This window comes from Pleurodeles waltl, chromosome 6, assembly GCF_031143425.1.
Source record: "Pleurodeles waltl isolate 20211129_DDA chromosome 6, aPleWal1.hap1.20221129, whole genome shotgun sequence".
In the NCBI taxonomy this organism is placed as follows: Eukaryota; Metazoa; Chordata; class Amphibia; order Caudata; family Salamandridae; genus Pleurodeles; species Pleurodeles waltl.
Genome location: NC_090445.1, coordinates 542,672,838 through 542,690,431, shown reverse-complemented (window position 1 = coordinate 542,690,431; position 17,594 = coordinate 542,672,838). Strand labels below are relative to the sequence as shown.

General features: G+C 46.9%; 1 protein-coding gene across 10 annotated transcripts in view; it reads left to right on the top strand.

The window, feature by feature from the left end:
- PTPN22 (protein tyrosine phosphatase non-receptor type 22) overlaps window positions 1–17,594 on the top strand; it is a 638,407-nt gene that overhangs the window by 365,685 nt on the left and 255,128 nt on the right. For all 10 annotated transcript variants that reach the window (XM_069238710.1, XM_069238708.1, XM_069238709.1 and 7 more), the window contains one exon: window positions 13,914–13,991. In XM_069238710.1, coding sequence (XP_069094811.1) covers window positions 13,914–13,991 — 78 coding nt within the window. The remainder of the gene's footprint in view (window positions 1–13,913; window positions 13,992–17,594) is intronic.

Sequence of the window (17,594 nt, the reverse complement as noted above, 5' to 3'; positions counted from 1 at the left end):
TAGTTCCCGTCTGAAGTCAAGCAGATTAAAAATCTAACTCTCTGTAGCCCAGAGTCATCCTTAAAAGCAAACTCAGTGTGAGAGCCGAGTAACCTTGGAGAGGGGCCAATTCTCCTGAGCTCACTCGCTCTCAGACTAGATTGTGAGGTAAACACAAAATCTACGTGCTCTTATCAGCTAAGGTCTGGTGTGAAGAAAACAGCTTGGTCCATCATGTGGAAAAACACAGCTTGGAAAAACACAGCTCATCTGCAATGTCTCAACTGTAATGTCTAATGCCATGTCAAAGCCAATAGGCAGCTAAATTGAATATCAAATGTAATGTCTAATGTCTTGTCAAAGCCAATAGGCAGCTAAACTGAATACAGAATGTAATGGCTAATGACATGTCAAAGCCAATAGGCAGCTCAACTGAACAAAACATATAATGTGCTACTGGTGAACATTGAGCAACTAATATGCGCAGTGGTGAAACACAAAGTCATTGGTCAAATACAATTAATAGCATCACAACCACTGAGTAATTGGAGAGACTGGAGTATGGTGTCCTATCCCAGTACCAAATGATGTATAGGCCTCCAGACCAACAGGTAAGTACACTGTGAGCACGATGCATGGGACATGAATGCATGGTGTGCTGTGTGTGAGGGCCTCGTGTAAGGGGGGTTGGTGGAAGGGTCCTGGGCAGTGTGTATCATGTATGGTGGGCAATGTCTGTGCGTAAGGGGATGGGAGGGCTATGGTGGGACATGAGTGTAACAGGCCGGACAGTCTGACTGATACCTTTTTTTCTACGTGTATTTTTCTGCAGGTCAGCACCCATCAGAAAAAGGGTATATGGCGTGCCATCGCCAAGGACATGCGGACTCTGGGGGTCTATGGCAGGCAGAGCACCCACTGTCGTAAATGGTGGGAGGACCTGAGACGCTGGGCAAGGAAGACGGCAGAGGCCCAGCTGGGGATGGCCTCCCAATGAGGAAAGGGTGCCCGTCGAACCTTGACTCCCCTGATGGCCCGCATACTGGCGGTGGCCTATCTGGAGCTGGATGGGTGCTTGAGGGCATCATAGCAGCCACAAGGGAGTGAGTACAGTTTCCAAATATACTACTTGCGTGTGGTGGGGTGGTCTCCGGGTGGGGGATGTGGGCCTGTGGGTGCCCCTAGGCCAGACCGGACATTGCAGGGTAGGTTCCATGTTGGGTAGGGTATGAGGTGAACCACCTCCAACCAAGCTAGTAGGCATCCACTACTGGGCAGGGGTCTGTGGGTCTCTGGTATGCTGTTAGCGGAGTTGGGTATTACTGTCCGTGGCCTGGTGACTAGCATTGTGACTGGTAGTGCATTGCCTAATGAGTAGGACTGTTCCCTGTGTGTGTGTTGTGTACGCCAACGGTGGTGTTTGAGCAGCCATTGACCTAGTGTTTCCTTTGTCTCTCCCCCCCCTTTTTTGTTTTCTCACCCTGTCCTGTGCATTAGCATCATCTGGCGGAGGAGCTGAGGCACCGGCGACAGAGAGAGCTGCATCCCACAGGGCCCAGGAGGCCGAATCCACCAATGGTGAGGGCACCAGTGGGATGGAGGGCGAGGGGAGCACCACAGCAGAGACAGGAGGGGACAGTTTGCACAGTGATACCTCCTCTGATGGAAGCTCCCTGGTGGTGGCAGACACCTCTGTGGCCACCCCAACTGCAGGTACAGCCGCCACCCCCTGTATCAGCACCGCCCTCCCAGCAGCCCCTCAGCGAGTGTTCAGTGCCCGCTCTCCCAGGAGGGTGGGCATCTCCTTTGCCCCAGGCACCTCAGGCCCTGCCCCAGTTAGCCCTGCTGCCCTAAGTGAGGAGGCTATTGACCTCCTGTGATTCATCTCTGTTGGGCAGTCAACAATTGTGAATGCCACCTAGGGGCTGGCAGGCCATTTGCAACAAACAAATGCATTCCTGGAGGGCATTAATTCTGGCATGGCAGCCCAACAGAGATCAATCCAGGCTCTGGCCTCCTCTCTGATGGCAGCTATTGTCCCTTTTTCTACCCTCCCCCCTCCAACTTCCTCTAACCAGGCCCATTCCCCTCAACCCCAACCTATCCCAAGCAAGCATGCAGACCAGCATGCACCTAGGACAACACACAGGAGTGGTTCAGGCAAACACAAGCACCACACATCATCCCACAGGCATTCACACAAACCCCATCCAGATGCAGACATACCAACATCCACTGCCTCCACTGTGTCCCCCCTCCTCCTCCTCCACCTCCCTCCCAGTAGCGTCTACACATACCTGCATGCACTACATCCTCATCCACTACCTCCTTCACCAGCACGCCTATCTACACAAACGCAAGCACTCAAACACCCAACAGCCATCCACCTTACAACAGCATCTAGCCCATGCACCTGCACCCAAACACAGCAGACACCTCCTACAACCACTCCCTCTTCCTCCACTCCCAAACCTTCACTCTCTTCCTGCTCCAATGTCCCTAAGAAGCTTTTCCTCTCCACCATTGACCTCTTCCCTACCACTCCCCCCCGTCCTTCACATCGTGCCAGGGTGGTCAGAACCCAGGAGAGCACCTCAGCCAACCAGTCCACTGCCACAGTAGTGTCAACAGCTACTGCAGGTGGGAGAGGATCCCGGGAACCAGCCAGCAGTCATGGAACTGTGCATGCACCAGGTGCATCAAGAAAGGGCATGGAGGCACCACTAGCTGTCAAAGGGAAGGGAAAGGAGGCACCACTAGCTGCAAAAGTGAAGGGCAAGGGGACAGCACAAGCAGACAGGAAGGACAGGAGGCCTGGTGCTGGGACTCATTCAGAGCCCCCACCACCAACCATGGCGGTTCAGCCGTCCGAGGCTGCAGGAGAAGGGCTGGAGCCTCCCCCCACCACTGCCAGCACCGCCACCAGCAGCAGCAGCAGCAGCCCCACCACCGCCATGAGCACCGCCGCCAGCACCGACACCTGCACCGCCACCAGCAGCACTGCCAGCACAACTGCCAGCAGCAGCAGCCCAAGTGGGCAGCTGTCCGAGGCTGCAGGGGAAGGGCTGGAGCCTCCCACCACCACTGCCAGCACCACTGCCAGAAGCAGCAGCCCGAGAAGTGCCACAAACTCCACCGCCAGCACCGACTCCTGCACTGCCACCAGCAGCAGCAGCCCCAGCGGGCAGCCATCCGAGGCTACAGGGGAAGGGCTGAAAGCAGCACCGCCACTGCCACCACAGAGCAGCTGTCACCGCCGGGGAGCAGTGTGTAGCTCTGCCTCCATGGGCTGCACTGCGTCCTGGACCCTGCAAATCCTGTAGGGGTGACACCCATGTGAGAGACTGTTGTCCTTGCACTCCCCAAGATCTGCATCACTGGGCACAATACCCTTCCAGAACCAGTGGAAGAAGCCATCCACTCACCCCATCCTTGCCAGTATGAAGCACACTGGTCACAAGGCACCCTCCAGAACCAGTGGAAGATGCCATTCACTCACCCCATCCTTGCCAGGATGAAGCACACTGGGCACAAGGCCCCCTCCAGAACCAGTGGAAGAAGGCATCCACTCACCCCATCCTTGCCAGGATGAAGCACACTGGGCACAATGCCCCCTCCAGAACCAGTGGAGAAGCCATCCACTAGAGAGACTGTGGCTTTGCACTACCCAGGACCAAGCAGTGGGCAAACCACCAACTTGAGAGACTGTGGCTTTGCACTTCCCAGTACCAAGATGTGGGCAAACCACCCTCTTGAGAGACTGTGGCCTTGCACTCCCCAGGACCAAGTACAGGGCATGTTGCCCTCTCCAGGACCAGTGGCGTTGTACCATCTTCCAGCTGAGGTGCCCCCCATTCCCTGTCCTCCTGAGGTGCCTGTGCATTTTTGACCTGATGCCCCTGCAGTGTTCTCTCCGTGTTGTTGCAGGAGTGAGGTGGGGCCTTGGCCTATAAGTTGTGGCCCTGTGGCCCACAGACATTGAGGACTGGGCAGTGTCCCTACATTTGTAGATATGTATATACGTTTGTATTTTGATGCACTAATTCATGTTATTTTATCGTATTACTCTCACTTTCTTCTAATCATTTCATCCTTGCATTATTCCTGAGGGGTAGGGGATGAATATGTAATGTTACTGCATTTGGTTGTGTGTATGGTGTTGGGGTGGGGGTGGGGGTGTGTGTGTTGCATGTGTGTGTCACTCTCTTTTTCCTCCCCCCTCCCTTGTGTGCCAGGTGGCAGTACTCACCGTAGTCGTCTTTACCGGCGTTGCTGCTCGTAATGCAGGAAGAGGTATACAAGCATGGGGAAAATGTGCAACTCTGGCTTCATGGAGTTGTGGTTGTTCCCTGAGTGTCCAGAGGCAAGTCCTTTGACTTCTGTGTCCTGTTTCCGCCGTGCTTTTGATGTCCTTGGTACCGTCCCGGAAAAGGTGGCAGATAGGCCTGTTGTAATACTGTGGGCGGTACATTGTCTTCCGCCACCGCTGTGGTGCTTGTTGCTACCGCTGTGGCGGTCAGAATGTTAAAGTGGCTTTCTGTCTGAGCGGTTTCCGCCGTGGTCATAATTTTTTTTTTTTTACCGCTGGCCTATTGGCGGTATTATCGCAGCTTAATCACCCATCGCCAGGGTTGTAATGATGGCCTTTGTCTGAAATTATGTATGATGATATGGATTATAATAATTTGAAGAATAAATTTATAAAATGAGGCTCTCCCACAAATGTGAATATATGTCATATATTGAAGAATATTTGATGGATAAAAGTACAATTACAAACTGGTCCTATTGATAATGCTGAGGTATTCTGCAGTAGAATTAGATGGTTGATAAGCAGTGTAAATATTGAAACATGGGGATGTGTTTGTAAAATGTATTATATATGTTTTTACAGCCTTGGTGAAGTCCAATAGAGTTTCCGCCTGCCTGCCCAGCGGGGATGTCGGCCGTAACATTGCAGCCGGCTCCTGATGGAGCCGGCGGTGTTGCGGCCGTGCGACGGGTGCACCCGTCGCGCTTTTCACTGTCTGCTGTGCAGACAGTAAAAAGCAGGGTGGGGCTGTGCCTGGGGGCCACTGCACTGCCCATGCAAAGTGCATGGGCAGTGCAGGGGCCCCCAGGGGCCCCATGACTCCCCTTCCCGCCAGCGATCTCTACCGCCATGGACAGGCTGGCGGGAAGGGGAGTCATAATTTTCCGCCATCGTTGTCCCAGCGAATTAAAACCGCTGGGACAACGATGGCTGAAAACCGCCGGTCCCGGCCGTGCGACCGCAGCGCTAACGCCGCAGTCAAAATATGGCAATTTTTACCACCAGCCTGTTGGCGGTACGATCGCCAAGACAACCCTGGCGGTCTTTGACCGCCAGGGTTGTAATGAGGGCCTAAGCCTTTTCATTGGTTCACACACAATTGATAACATACCATCAGCAACATAGACTTTTGAAATATTGTTCATTTGAATACACTTATGATTAACTGATGAATGGAATGGAATTATTGAATGGTTCCCCTTTGTGAGATTTATTATAGAGAAATAGTAGACTTGTGAGGCAGTTTGACCGTGGGCCTTAAGCAATGAGCTGATTGAATGTTTACACTATACATCTGTGCAGTGGAGATGTAGACATTTCTGACAAGATTATTAGGATGGGCAAAATATCCTATTACACTAGCAGAATTGGCAGAATTTTGCCCACTCCACATTATGCTAGCAACGCAGAGTTAAGGCAACATTCCCCCAATCGCCACCTGATGGCAGCTCTTCTTGCACCAGGCTCAAAAACGGTAAGTTGACAAGCAAGAGGTGGCATTCCCTAGGAGGACATCCGGTGAGATTTTTTCTACACGTCAGTCACAGGCAGTAGCAGGTGGTTGCAACCTTTCACGATCAAAAGGCTGCCGCTCGAGTAGAAAGTCTTTTGAACAGCAGCAAAAACAACTTGAGTAGTTGCACCTCCTGGCACACTGCATGGTGCCATTCATGCTGCATTTTTTCGTGTGGAATGCTCTCCTGGCGCTAAATCACAACACAATGTGCCTACTTCTTCCCATTGTATGTAACTCTGCGGAAATCCACGGAGTCAAATTCCACTAATTCTGCCCACCCCTATACCTGGGTTGAATTCATTGATCATACATTAAAGGAGTGAAAGCTATAGGAGGGCACTTGGTTAGCACCTAAGAGTCCACCAGTAAATATCCCAGGATTGTTGGTGACAAGGACCAGGTAAACAACTGGGATTACACAGGTATGAAGTATGGCCCGCTAGCTTCCCTCCCACTAGGAATGTCTATTGGGGAATCCAGAATTTTAACCAAGGCTGCACGATGAGACAGTCCAGAAGTGGCAAATGACATGCTGCATTTAAGTAGGAGACTTGTTTGTTGATTACACAATCAAGAAGAAATCAATGGGATAATACTGGCTAGAAGGAATAATAAAGTTCCAGGTACCTTCAGATCAGACCCTCAGTAGTGTTCCTGCAGTTCAAGAAGGTGGCCACCTGCCCACTAACTCTCTTTGAAAAATTGTTGCACAACATGCTGGACAATTCCCACCTTATCTCCAATATCTACAAACCCGTGTTGTAGGGGTCTTCCACAACCAAAGGACGGTTTCACAGCAAATGGGAAGAGGAGACAAGACAGGGCTTTACTGAGTAACAATTGAATATAGTGAGCAACCCATATCCGAGAGTCACCCACACAAAGGTGGCAGGTGGCCAGGATGGTATTGGATCAGTGGAACTAGGCTCCTAAAATCTACAAGCAATGGATCAATGCTGGATGGGGTATAAGCAGTTGCGCATTATCTCCCGTATACTTTGGGGCTGCACCCAAATTCACAGTTACTAGAGGAGTGTCTGGCACCTCTAGGCTCAATAGTGTCCATAAAGATCCTGGACACCTCAGCAAGCCTACTCTTGGGCTAGAAGCCAAACCTGGTTTGGAGTAGAAAGACAGGGAACTAGTGAGCAACAATCTTACTACTCCTCGTCACTAAGCAGATCCTGTTGGCTAAATGGAGGATATCTCACATATCAATGACTGGTACAGCAGAGTATGGTTTATCCGTAGGGATGGTCAAAATTACTCACCACTTGCAGGGCATGGCAGCAACATTCTCCACTATATGGAATCGACATCTCAACTACCTTGCAGAAAACCTTAGAGAGCTCACTGGCATTGAGATGTTTGTGAGCCATGAAGATCCTACCAGCTAGGCTAGACGGATGTGACTGAGACCGAAATGCAAAGGTAAACATATAACTTGGCACTGTCCATGCACAGTGTTCTCACGAATGATGTCAATGAAATGTTGTGAGTCTTGTTATGAATGCTATCATGTAATATGCAATAAGTGATGTAATATTGAAACCTCTAAGCAGTGCAGGGTGAAGGTCCGAATTATAGTTCGTGTAATGTGGCTAAGCAAGTTCCTATCACTGTGTATAGAGGTGCATAAGTTATAGGAGATTTCGGTTGGGACACAAATTATAACTGTAAATTCTAGCTCTAACTTTAGAGATTAGAGATTCTAAGGTTTGTGTACTTTAAGTTTTCCTAACTATAATTAAGCTTTGACCTTTGTTGAATATATATAAATGTACATGGTACTCATGGAGTTTTAATGTTGAGGAATGTGTAAGTGTAAAAAGTAGTTAGAGGTATTTTGGATTCAGGAATGGGTAGGGTAAGGGGTAGTAGGTGGTATTTAGGTTTCAGAGATGGATAAGTGTAGGGGTAGTAAGGGTTTTTATGAGATTTTAGGAGTGGGTAAGGGTAAAGGATAGTAAGTGATTTTTAGATTTCAGGAATGGGCAAGGGGTAGTACATCATGTTTAGGGTTCTGGTATGTGTAATGATAAGGAGTAGTAATGGATTTTTAGGGGAGTGTGGGTAAGGGTAAGGGGGAGTGAGGAGTTTCTAGTTTTCAGGGTTCGATGGGGTATGGGCTAATAGGCTGGTTTTAGTGTACACAGATGGTGAGGTGTCAAAGGTAGTAAGAGTTATTTAGGATTCAGAAGGGGTTGTGGTAAAAGGAGGTAAGGGGTTTTTAAAAGAGGATTTGTTGTTGTTTTTTTACCAAAAAGAGCAGGTTGGGTCAGCGAACCCCCTCCCAAAAAAAGCACATAATAGTAAAATATAACATAAGCATGTACTGCTTGCCATCATGGATTTAATTGGCGAATGTTCATAATCTTAAAGAAACCCCCCTTCATAACTGACAGTCTCACTTCAACAGTGAACATAAAAGTACTAGGATTTTCACCATTTTGATGAGTGAAATTTATGTTTTTTCTCAGTAGTCTTCCCCTGTCTTGTCCGTTCTCTTTTGATTCTATGTTACACTTCTTAAGAAAGAAAGAGAGATAAGGTGTAGAGAGAAAAGAGGTGAAGTAGAGCAGGGAAGATGAGACAGAGAAAGAGGTGAGGCTGAGGCAAACATAGAGAAAGAGAAGGCAAAGTACCAAGAAAGTGGTGAGGTAGAGGGAGGTGAGGTACAGATAAAGGTGAGATAGCAAGGCTGAGCAGGAATAGAGAAGGAGGACAGGTAGTCAGAAGAGAGAGAAGAAATGATAGAGAAAAGCACATAGATGTTGGAAAAGAGAGGTAGCAAAAAAAGAATAAGGTAATGAGAGGCGTGGTGAGGTAGTGATTGAATAATGAGATAAACCGAAAGGTACATGGGGTTGTTGGAGATGAGATGGTGAGTGAGATGTGAGGTAGATATAAATGAGGTTGAGACAGAGTTGTAGTGGAAAGTTATAAGGGGCATAGAAGTAGAGAGAGATGGAGAATAGAAAAAGGAGAGAGATGAGGTAAAAGGAGAGGCTGGGACAGCTTGAAGTAAATGGAGGAGAGATAAAGAGAGGTGAGATGCAGTGAGGGGTGGTAGAGAGAGAGGGGAGCTCCTTGGAAAGTGGCTCTATGCCATTCCCACTTTCCTCATGTCTTACAATTAGGGCTGGGTGGAACTTGCAGAGTTGCATTCTGCGGAATTCCACGGAGTTACATAAAAAATGCTAGAGTGGCAGCTTTCCCAACACGAATGGGCGTGACCACATGCGGCGGTCAGTGGAATTTGGCCGGAACTCCGTGGAGCGGGCAAAACTCAGTGAACTCAAACAGCGAAATGGAACTTATCATCCACCCCTTCTTAAAATGTCTATGCTAAAATTTCCACTCAGCTATTGTAACATGTTCTGTGGTGCTTTTATAGGGTAGCTTAGTGGGGGAAACATTTGGCCACTCAGAACGGTGTACTCAACCTGAGTATAGCCAAACACTGTCAAAGCCAACAGATCTGGCTGTCCTATAATCTATAGACTGACAAAGCACCTGGCTGAAGTGTTCAAAGAGAATATACCCACAGGCAACACATATTGTCACACATGAACACATAACAAAAAGTGGTCCACTGGCAGACAGCATGCATCTAAACTTGGACAAATCAACTTCTGTAGTTTGAGCATGATAGATTTTTTTGTATATCGTTAAGCCCAGTCACAGGAATGCCAAAGTGATGGCGATTAAAATTTATTGTATCACCCAGCATACACAGTTATTTAAGAGCAGTTTCTCTTACAAAACTGAAAAATATGACATTGAAAGTGAAAACTGAAAGAAATATTGAATATGTTACTGAATTATAGGAGAAAGCCTGATTAAGTTTGGTAGGAAAATGCAAAGTGGTGTTATTCCTGCCAAACTATAGTATGCGAGGATGGGGTTGGAAAGTGAATTGTGTTGAAAGAATAAAAAATAACAAAAAAGGGCATTTGCAGGAACAAGTTAAAAAAAATGTCTTTCAGAGAAAACAAACACAGGCATTTGCAAAGCTAGCCGGCCTCACTTTTCCATTGCTTGTAGATATGGGACACAAGTATTGGCGCTGCCATTGCCAAAACCAATAGCGGTGTGCAGCCATCTTCGCCTAGTATTTGGTATACCTTGAAGATGGTTGAAATTTGAGTGAAATCAAATGTGGTATTTTGGAAGTATAAAAAATATGTTCCATGATGTCAGCTCACTGCGTTTAGCTTGCCAACACTTGTGATGCCATTTTATGAATATTGGCAAAGCCAACAGAGGCACCAAATTGGAGCATTTCTATCTATAGTCCCAAAATGGTAGCTAAGTTTTTTTGTTTATATTGAATGCATCTTCGGAGTATATAAAATATGTTCAGCCATCTTAGAACTTTATTTTTTATACTTTCAAGATGGCAGCTATGTTGTAAGTTGGCCATATGTGCAATTGTACAAGCATTGGCAAAGATAATACCAGTAGCAACGGGTATGGAGAGAAAGCTGATGGAAGAGTTAGAGATAGAACGAAAGAGAGAGGGAGAGAGAGAGATTGAGGTGTTGGAGAGAGAGGGAAGAGCAGTACTGCCATTGTATCCTGAAGCTCAAAAAAACATAGAAAAATGCAAATGTAGTATATGATATATCAAATTAAGATATATCAAGAAAAGAGTCCACTAGCTCCCTTACTAGAGGACAGGGGCTTGCTCTAGCAATCTTAAGGTGCTCTTGTAGGGGGTAGTGTGATTGAACAGCCATAGGCTTATTGGAGAGGAGTGTTAGACATCTGCAAATACACACACAGTCAATAAATGATGCACATGACTCCATAAGGAGATCCACACCAATTTACAAAAATAACATGTATCTGTATGTATGTTTTGGCACTAGAATCAATACAACCAGGTAAGTACGTTCTGCATGAAAAAAATTACAGTTTAGAAAAGTTGGCATTAAGTGCAAAGTTTGAAAGCTCCAATGTTATCCTATTGAGGAAACACAAATACTACATACAGGTTTAGTACAACGACTTACACAACCAATCTCAAGGACTTAAGGTATGTATGGGGCAAGGTCCAAGGCCACACCAACAGGTCACACTGGGGCGGCCGGGTGCATAGGTGCAGTACAGAGTTGGGTGCCCAATGTTAGTCAGTGTGGATCGGGTTGAAAAGAGGCTGCAGGTTAGGACTGTAGATCCTTTCAGAGTGAACCACCAAGTGGGCTCAGTTCTTCTGATGCTCGGAGATGTAGTGACACCAGCGGTCCTCTTCTCCTCGGTCCGAGTCATCCAGCTGCAGAGGGTTCTTGGACCGTTGGGTTTCTGTCACCGGTGGGGGTCGTGGTGGAGGGGGCCCACAGAAACAGACTGCAGGCATGGGCTGGGGGACCTGTCTGGCTGAACCAATGAGTGGGCTCAAGTCTCACGAGCCTGGGGGATGCAGGGCATCCTGGTGCAGCGCTACATGGGACCGTCGGGTTGCCATCAGGGGAGGTGGTTGCGGTTGAGGGGGGCTTGCACAATGAAGCTGCAGGCCTCAGTGTAAAGGTTGCAATGGGGAAACCCATGATGGACTTTGTCACTGGAGAGGCTGGGGACCACGCTGGCACTGTTGGCTCACTTCAACTCAGGCTAGGGGGGCACGGGTGCAGTGGTGCTGTCCGGTGTCAGGTTTTGGTGGTCCAGAGTCCTCTTCAGTTTTTCTTGGGTGCCTGCAATGGTGCAGGGAAGCAGCTATGCTGCTCCACTGGAGTTCCCTGTGCTGGGGTAAAGGCTGGCAGTCTTCCTGGGCTTTTGGAAGTTTTCAGCAGCTGTAGGAGGAGGTGACTTTCTCAGAATAGTTGAAGTCAGCAGGCAGGCTGGTAGGGTTGGTGCTGAGGCTGTCACTGCTCTTCAGTTCTTGACTTTTGCGTCTCTGGAGTGGCCTTCTCCTTTTAGTCAACAGATTCTGATTTCCTGGTGCCGGGGTCTCCCCTAAATACTGACTTTAGGGGCATTTTAGGGAGTGTAGGGTAGTAACCAATGGGCACCTTACCACTGGGATCACTACACCCCTACATGACCACTTCCTGTGGGAAGTGGGCATAACCCTGTCCCAGAGTTACTAGCTCTGCCATCACCAAGATGGCAGCCTTTCAAAAACTGTGCCCACATCATGCAGCCCACCTTAGGGGGTGGGTCTGACCTGAGAGGTGGGCACACCTCCCTGGCGACTAATTTTCCCACCTGTACAGGTGCAAAGTGGGCTCTGGGGCAGAGGGTTTGTCATACTCTCCTTTGAGGCAAGCCAGACCTACATACCAAGGCCCATAATTATACTTTTTGATACAAAACTGCGCAAATGCAGTTTTGCGTCAAAAACTATAGTGCTGGCTTGCGTCATTCCAGAGTGCCAGCCGGGTGTCAAATTTATGGAATCCTGCAAGCTTGCGTTAAGGGTGGGTTAGCGTCTGGGAAAATGACGTTAGCCAGGTCGGGGTGGCGGTACAGGGGATGGGCGTTTTGCCTCAAAAAATTACGCTAGGCTGGTTAGAGGCAACAAACCTGCTGTTAACCAGCCTAGCGTCATTTCCTGAAGCAAAACCATCCAGACCACATGGCTCCTGTTTCATAAAAGACAGGAGTCATGCCCACCACCCCAATGGCAGTCACAGGGGACAAGGGATCCCTGGGCGTGGTCATTGCACCCAGTGCCATGGAGGAGGGCCTATTTCAGGGCACCCAAAGGCACTTTAAAATATTTTTTTAATTCTCACCTCTACTTACCCTACTCACCTGGGATGGGGTCCCCCCATTCTCTGGTGTCCCTCTGGTGTGGGTGGGGTGTTCCTGGGGCTTAGCGTGGGCACCTGTGGGCTCTTTCCATGGTGTTTGACAATGGAAATAGGTCCACAGGTCCCTTAATGCCTGCTCTGACCCAGGCGTTAAATAATGGCACTAAGCAGGCTTAGCCCCATTATTTAGGCCCGCCTCCCCCCATTCACCATTTTTGCACAGGAGGATAAATAAGGCTCATGGGGCTTTGAGTAATTTTTTGGACGGGATCGCCGACCTTGCATCTCATTGACGCAAGGAGGTTTCACCCATCCAAAAAATAACGTGAACTAGACAGGTCTAGCATCAAAATATAAATATGGAGTTAAGTTTGCACTGAATTTGCATACAAACAAATGACGCAAATTCGGAGCAAACATAGTATAAATATATTCCCCCAAGGGCGGTGGGCTTCTTTAAAGCCCCCTGCCTTGGAATGCAGGTTTGCAGGTCATACTGTTGGGAGGAGTGTGCTAACACCCCAGCCAACTCAGGCTTTGTTTTTGTCTGCCCGAGAGCAAATGCTCCCACCCTTGGGGGTCAGAAATGTGTCTGGTATTGCCAGGATAGCTAGAACTAGTGATGCAAACGGTGATGGTAGGTTTTTCAGGGGGCACCTCTAGGGTGCCCTCTGGGTGCATGTATTAATAAATGCATCACTGGCATCAGTGAGGGTTTATTAATATAGGATGTTTGATACCAAACACCCCTATTTTCAGTGAAGCCATCATGTAGCTGGGGAACTTGTACTGACTAGTGCCCAGCACATATCCTTAAAATGGCTCCTCTGTTCACTTACTATGTCTGAGAATCGACAAAGACATTTCAGTCAAAATTGCACCGATTACCAGGCAAAAAGTGGGGGTAACCATGTAAAAAAAGGACACTTTCCTACAGCAAATACAAAAATATTTTCCTGGCAGTAACATAAAGATACCAATCAAAAAGTAGTATGGCACATTAGTGCTATAGAGGCTGGGCAAACACAATAATATAGCAGAAAGTCACTGAATCATGTCCAGGTAATTGTTATAAATAAGAAGGGTATCAAATCATAAGCAAGGGGTATCAAATCATAAGCAAGGGCCAGACCCCCAACCCACTCTAAGTATATGGTGAAGTATTTGGTACTAATGGTATGTCAAAGTGCGGCTGCAAAACTGGCTATTTGCAATGTTGATGAAAATGCCATTACGAAAATTATATGAATTTTTTTAACATAAGTCCATTTAACAGACACAAACCTTCATCTCTTGCATATAGTAAATAAATAAATGAATGAGGCTGTATTTGCTGTTTTTTCTTTAGATCATCCCAGAAAACTTCAGTGTTTATAACTTAATACTCGAAATGAGGACCCAGAGGCCATCATTGGTGCAAACAAAGGTATAGCAGTGATTTTTTGAAAATCAGTAATTGTATTTATTGCATTTCTCTGGATAGGTTTCCCAAACCTAAGTCCCAAATTTGTACTCTTTATTTTTTGTTGGATGCTCTGTATGGTTTACACTGTATGGCTACGTTGATCCAGATCTGTTGTGCTTCTGCCCAAGCTGTGACACTGAGAGATATGAATCCCATTTCCAGGTAAGGAAGGAAGATGATAAAATTAATATATTAAAGAAAGCCTCAGCTGAAAGCTTTCAGTCCTCTACATTGATTGCATATAAGCCGAAGCTGGTGACTGCATTATCTCTCTCATGGTTACTTGCCCATCACTGACAAACGCCTGCCTAGTGAGCCCTTCCTGGCCATCTCTTCTGCAGAGGAATCAAGAGTCCTAAAGCTCTGAATTCAGTGAGGGTTTAGACACATAAAGCCTTTTTAAGCCACTTTTGTTAGTAATATGGCCCCAGGAGAGCAGACGTTTGCACAGGGAATGGAGTTGCCATGGGTCATGGCTTACTTGCAACACCAGGGGCTATATCACATTAGTGCCCCGGGGGCACAGCGGGTGTTTGCACCTGGTTTGTGCACCCCCGGGGCACTGTGGTATTACAGAAGGGGTCACAGACCTTTGTTCACCCCCTCCTGTAATACAGATAATGCTGGTGCACAAATAGCCCAGGCGATATGATAAGAGGGCAAGTTTGCAGCTGGTCCGAAGGCAGCGCACTCTTCCTCATAAAGCACACTTTCCATGTTTTCACCCTTCTCACTTTCTTTTGGTGCACCGGGGAGCAAACATGGAAAATGTACCCTATCTGTAATTTGGGCCCAGGATGAGCAGGAGATAATTATGAGACTGGGTGGAAAAGCAATAATGTCAGAAGGGGGCGAAGAATAGCAACACAAACCAGGTGAGTTGGCAGTAAGTGAAGTAAATTAAGGGCAGGGGCAAGAGAATGCTGTCTAACGGTGGGAAGAGAGAGAGGCATGGGTGAGGAGGTGAGCATGATGAGACAGAGGGAGAGGAAATGGTCCCTCATGCACAATAAAGTAGGAGGGTCGGGCGTCAGCAGTGTAAGGATACATCATACAATAAAACCACTGTGAGAGAGAAATGAACCTAAGCAGGAAAACAATAAAAAATAGTCAGGAAAGTCAGTGACTCAGAAGCAGGAAAGTGAAAGAAAAAAAAGCTATCCATTCACTAGCAAGAGGCTGACCCAAGCCCCTGTTTAAGTGTTTGATTTGTACAGGAAACATTAGGGCTTGCTCACAGACAGCTAGAGCTGTCTGTAGCCATGATCTAAAAAGAACACCCTTTAAAGTTTGCAGAGAATGCAGAGTGGCACATAAATAAACACCTATTTCAGCTTGCAAGAAATGCCAGGCAAGCACTCCCCCAAACAACAACTTTTATATGATCTTACAAATGTCATGCTAAGTTTTAGGTTATTCGTCTCTACCCAGAAGCCACTTCAAAGAGGTGAGTGCTTTACCAGTTTTGACTGATGGGGATTATTGCAATGTATTTAATCATGTTGCGTTTTTAGTGTTACATGTAAGCATGACAATCAAGTGTATCCAGTGGGTAGTAGGGCCCAGTGACTTTGGGGGTGGTGTTTGTTGATTGTCTTGTGTTTATTGATTTCATTTGGAGCAACCACCAGTAACTACAGTTTTCACTGTGCAGTACACCGATAAAGGTACAACAAACAAATGAGAGATTTTTTCATGTAGCAAACTACGAGCTGAAAAAACACTATTTTCTTTGAGGGTTTTTCTAATATCTATACATGTTGCTTCCGACCACGGGTGGACTTTGACACCTGAAAGTGTCAGCTAGCTCTTCCAGGAAAATAATAATCTTTTGTACACAGGACTCCTCCCTCTGTTTTCCATAGGCTGTCTATGGGTGCTAATGGGTTGTGCTGGCACTGGGCAACGTGGCAATCCGGAAGCAGTGGAAGCCTCGTTTGTCATTCTCGCCTATTTACAGAAATGTTGAACGTTCCTCTTTCGTTGCTACCATCAAATCTTCTGTTTGTCTTCCAAAGGAAAACGAACATGGGACCTGCCTTTTAAGAATAGAGATGGCATAACCCTCAAGGGGAATTCTAGTCCTAGGGCCTGATTTAGACCTCGGCTGATGGTTTCTCCCGTCACAAACCTGACTGATATCCCATCCTCGTAAATTCTGTTGTTACAAATTATTGATTTGTGCTATCTAGTGCTCTCAAACATTATTGAGACATTGGCCACTAGATGCATGTCATATTCATTCATTTGTTATCAACACACAAATCAGCATCAACTTGAATTGGAAGTTTTGCATTTAATGTTTGGACATCTATGTTAGCCTACATTATTATGAGCAATTCCATTTGCCTAGATGTGCACTCTGTTTTTTCACTTTGTGGATAGCTGTGTGGTCTAAGGACTGCTGGAGAAGCATTAGTCAATTTGCTATAAGTAAAATTGATGTCTGTACCTCTCAGTGAAACGCTCATTAACATGAGACTGGTTTAAAACTTAGAGCAATCTCTAATCTACTCTGAAAAATGTAAAATATTAGCTAGTACAATATACTTTTTTGCAGTTGTATATAGCACAAACTCAACCCGGAGGTTTTGGAGTGCTTTACACGAGCACCAGTTACTTTACACAAGGAGGCATTCATTTGATGTGGGCACGGGGAGATGGTGTTTGCCCAGAATCACAGGATGTTGAGCAAAAGCCAAGACTCAGTTGCTTCCCAGATCCAAAGTCGGCAGCTCTGGAATGTGTAACATTCACTCCAATTTAATTTTACTAGCACTCCAGATGGAGATGCATCCAGGTATGTGGTTGTGCACCCCCAACCCCCTCCCCACCATAGGAGATCTTCCCTGTAGTGTTAATGGCATGTTCAGAATGCTTTCTTGAGTGCCACTCATAAACAAAACAGCTATAGTAGGACCTCAATATCCAGGCTGGCTGGGCAGCTGTTCAGACCTCTGATGGTGGTAGTCGTGTTCTTGCCAAAATCCCTCACTGCACTTCACACGAGTGGCTTAATTTGAGTTCCTGTCTGTGACGACAGATTCTTTACATTCTAGGCACTGTTTCTTCAGGCAGCTGCGGCAAGAAACCTTGTCCTCAGTTATTAGGTATATTCTGTGCCTTCTCCCCAACAGTATCAACTTCCTCAACCCCCTCCCAAGAGAGACCACCAGAATTCTGGTTCTGGTCCAAACTTTCCCCAGGTCTTCCTAGCTTTTTCAAGAAAAAGGTGAACTCTAGATAATCCAGCTGGTTAACTAACATCAGATGCAGTGGCAGTTGGAGACTGACTAACTGCCTCTCCCCACAAAGTAAGCCCTAAACTATCAGTTGGACCCAGTTGTGTCGAAGTGCATGTTCTTTTCGGGAAACCAAAAAGCTACGGTATCCAGCTGCAGGTGAACAGTCACTTTCAAGTGTGTAATGGAATACAGGCTATCTCTGGCACATCAGGTGTTGCTGTCAGCAGAATAGGACACAGTGGTAGACTCTTGTCTTCGATACAAGAAACCACAATGGAGACAGATTTATTAAGTGAGGAGCAATCTGTCACAATGATGC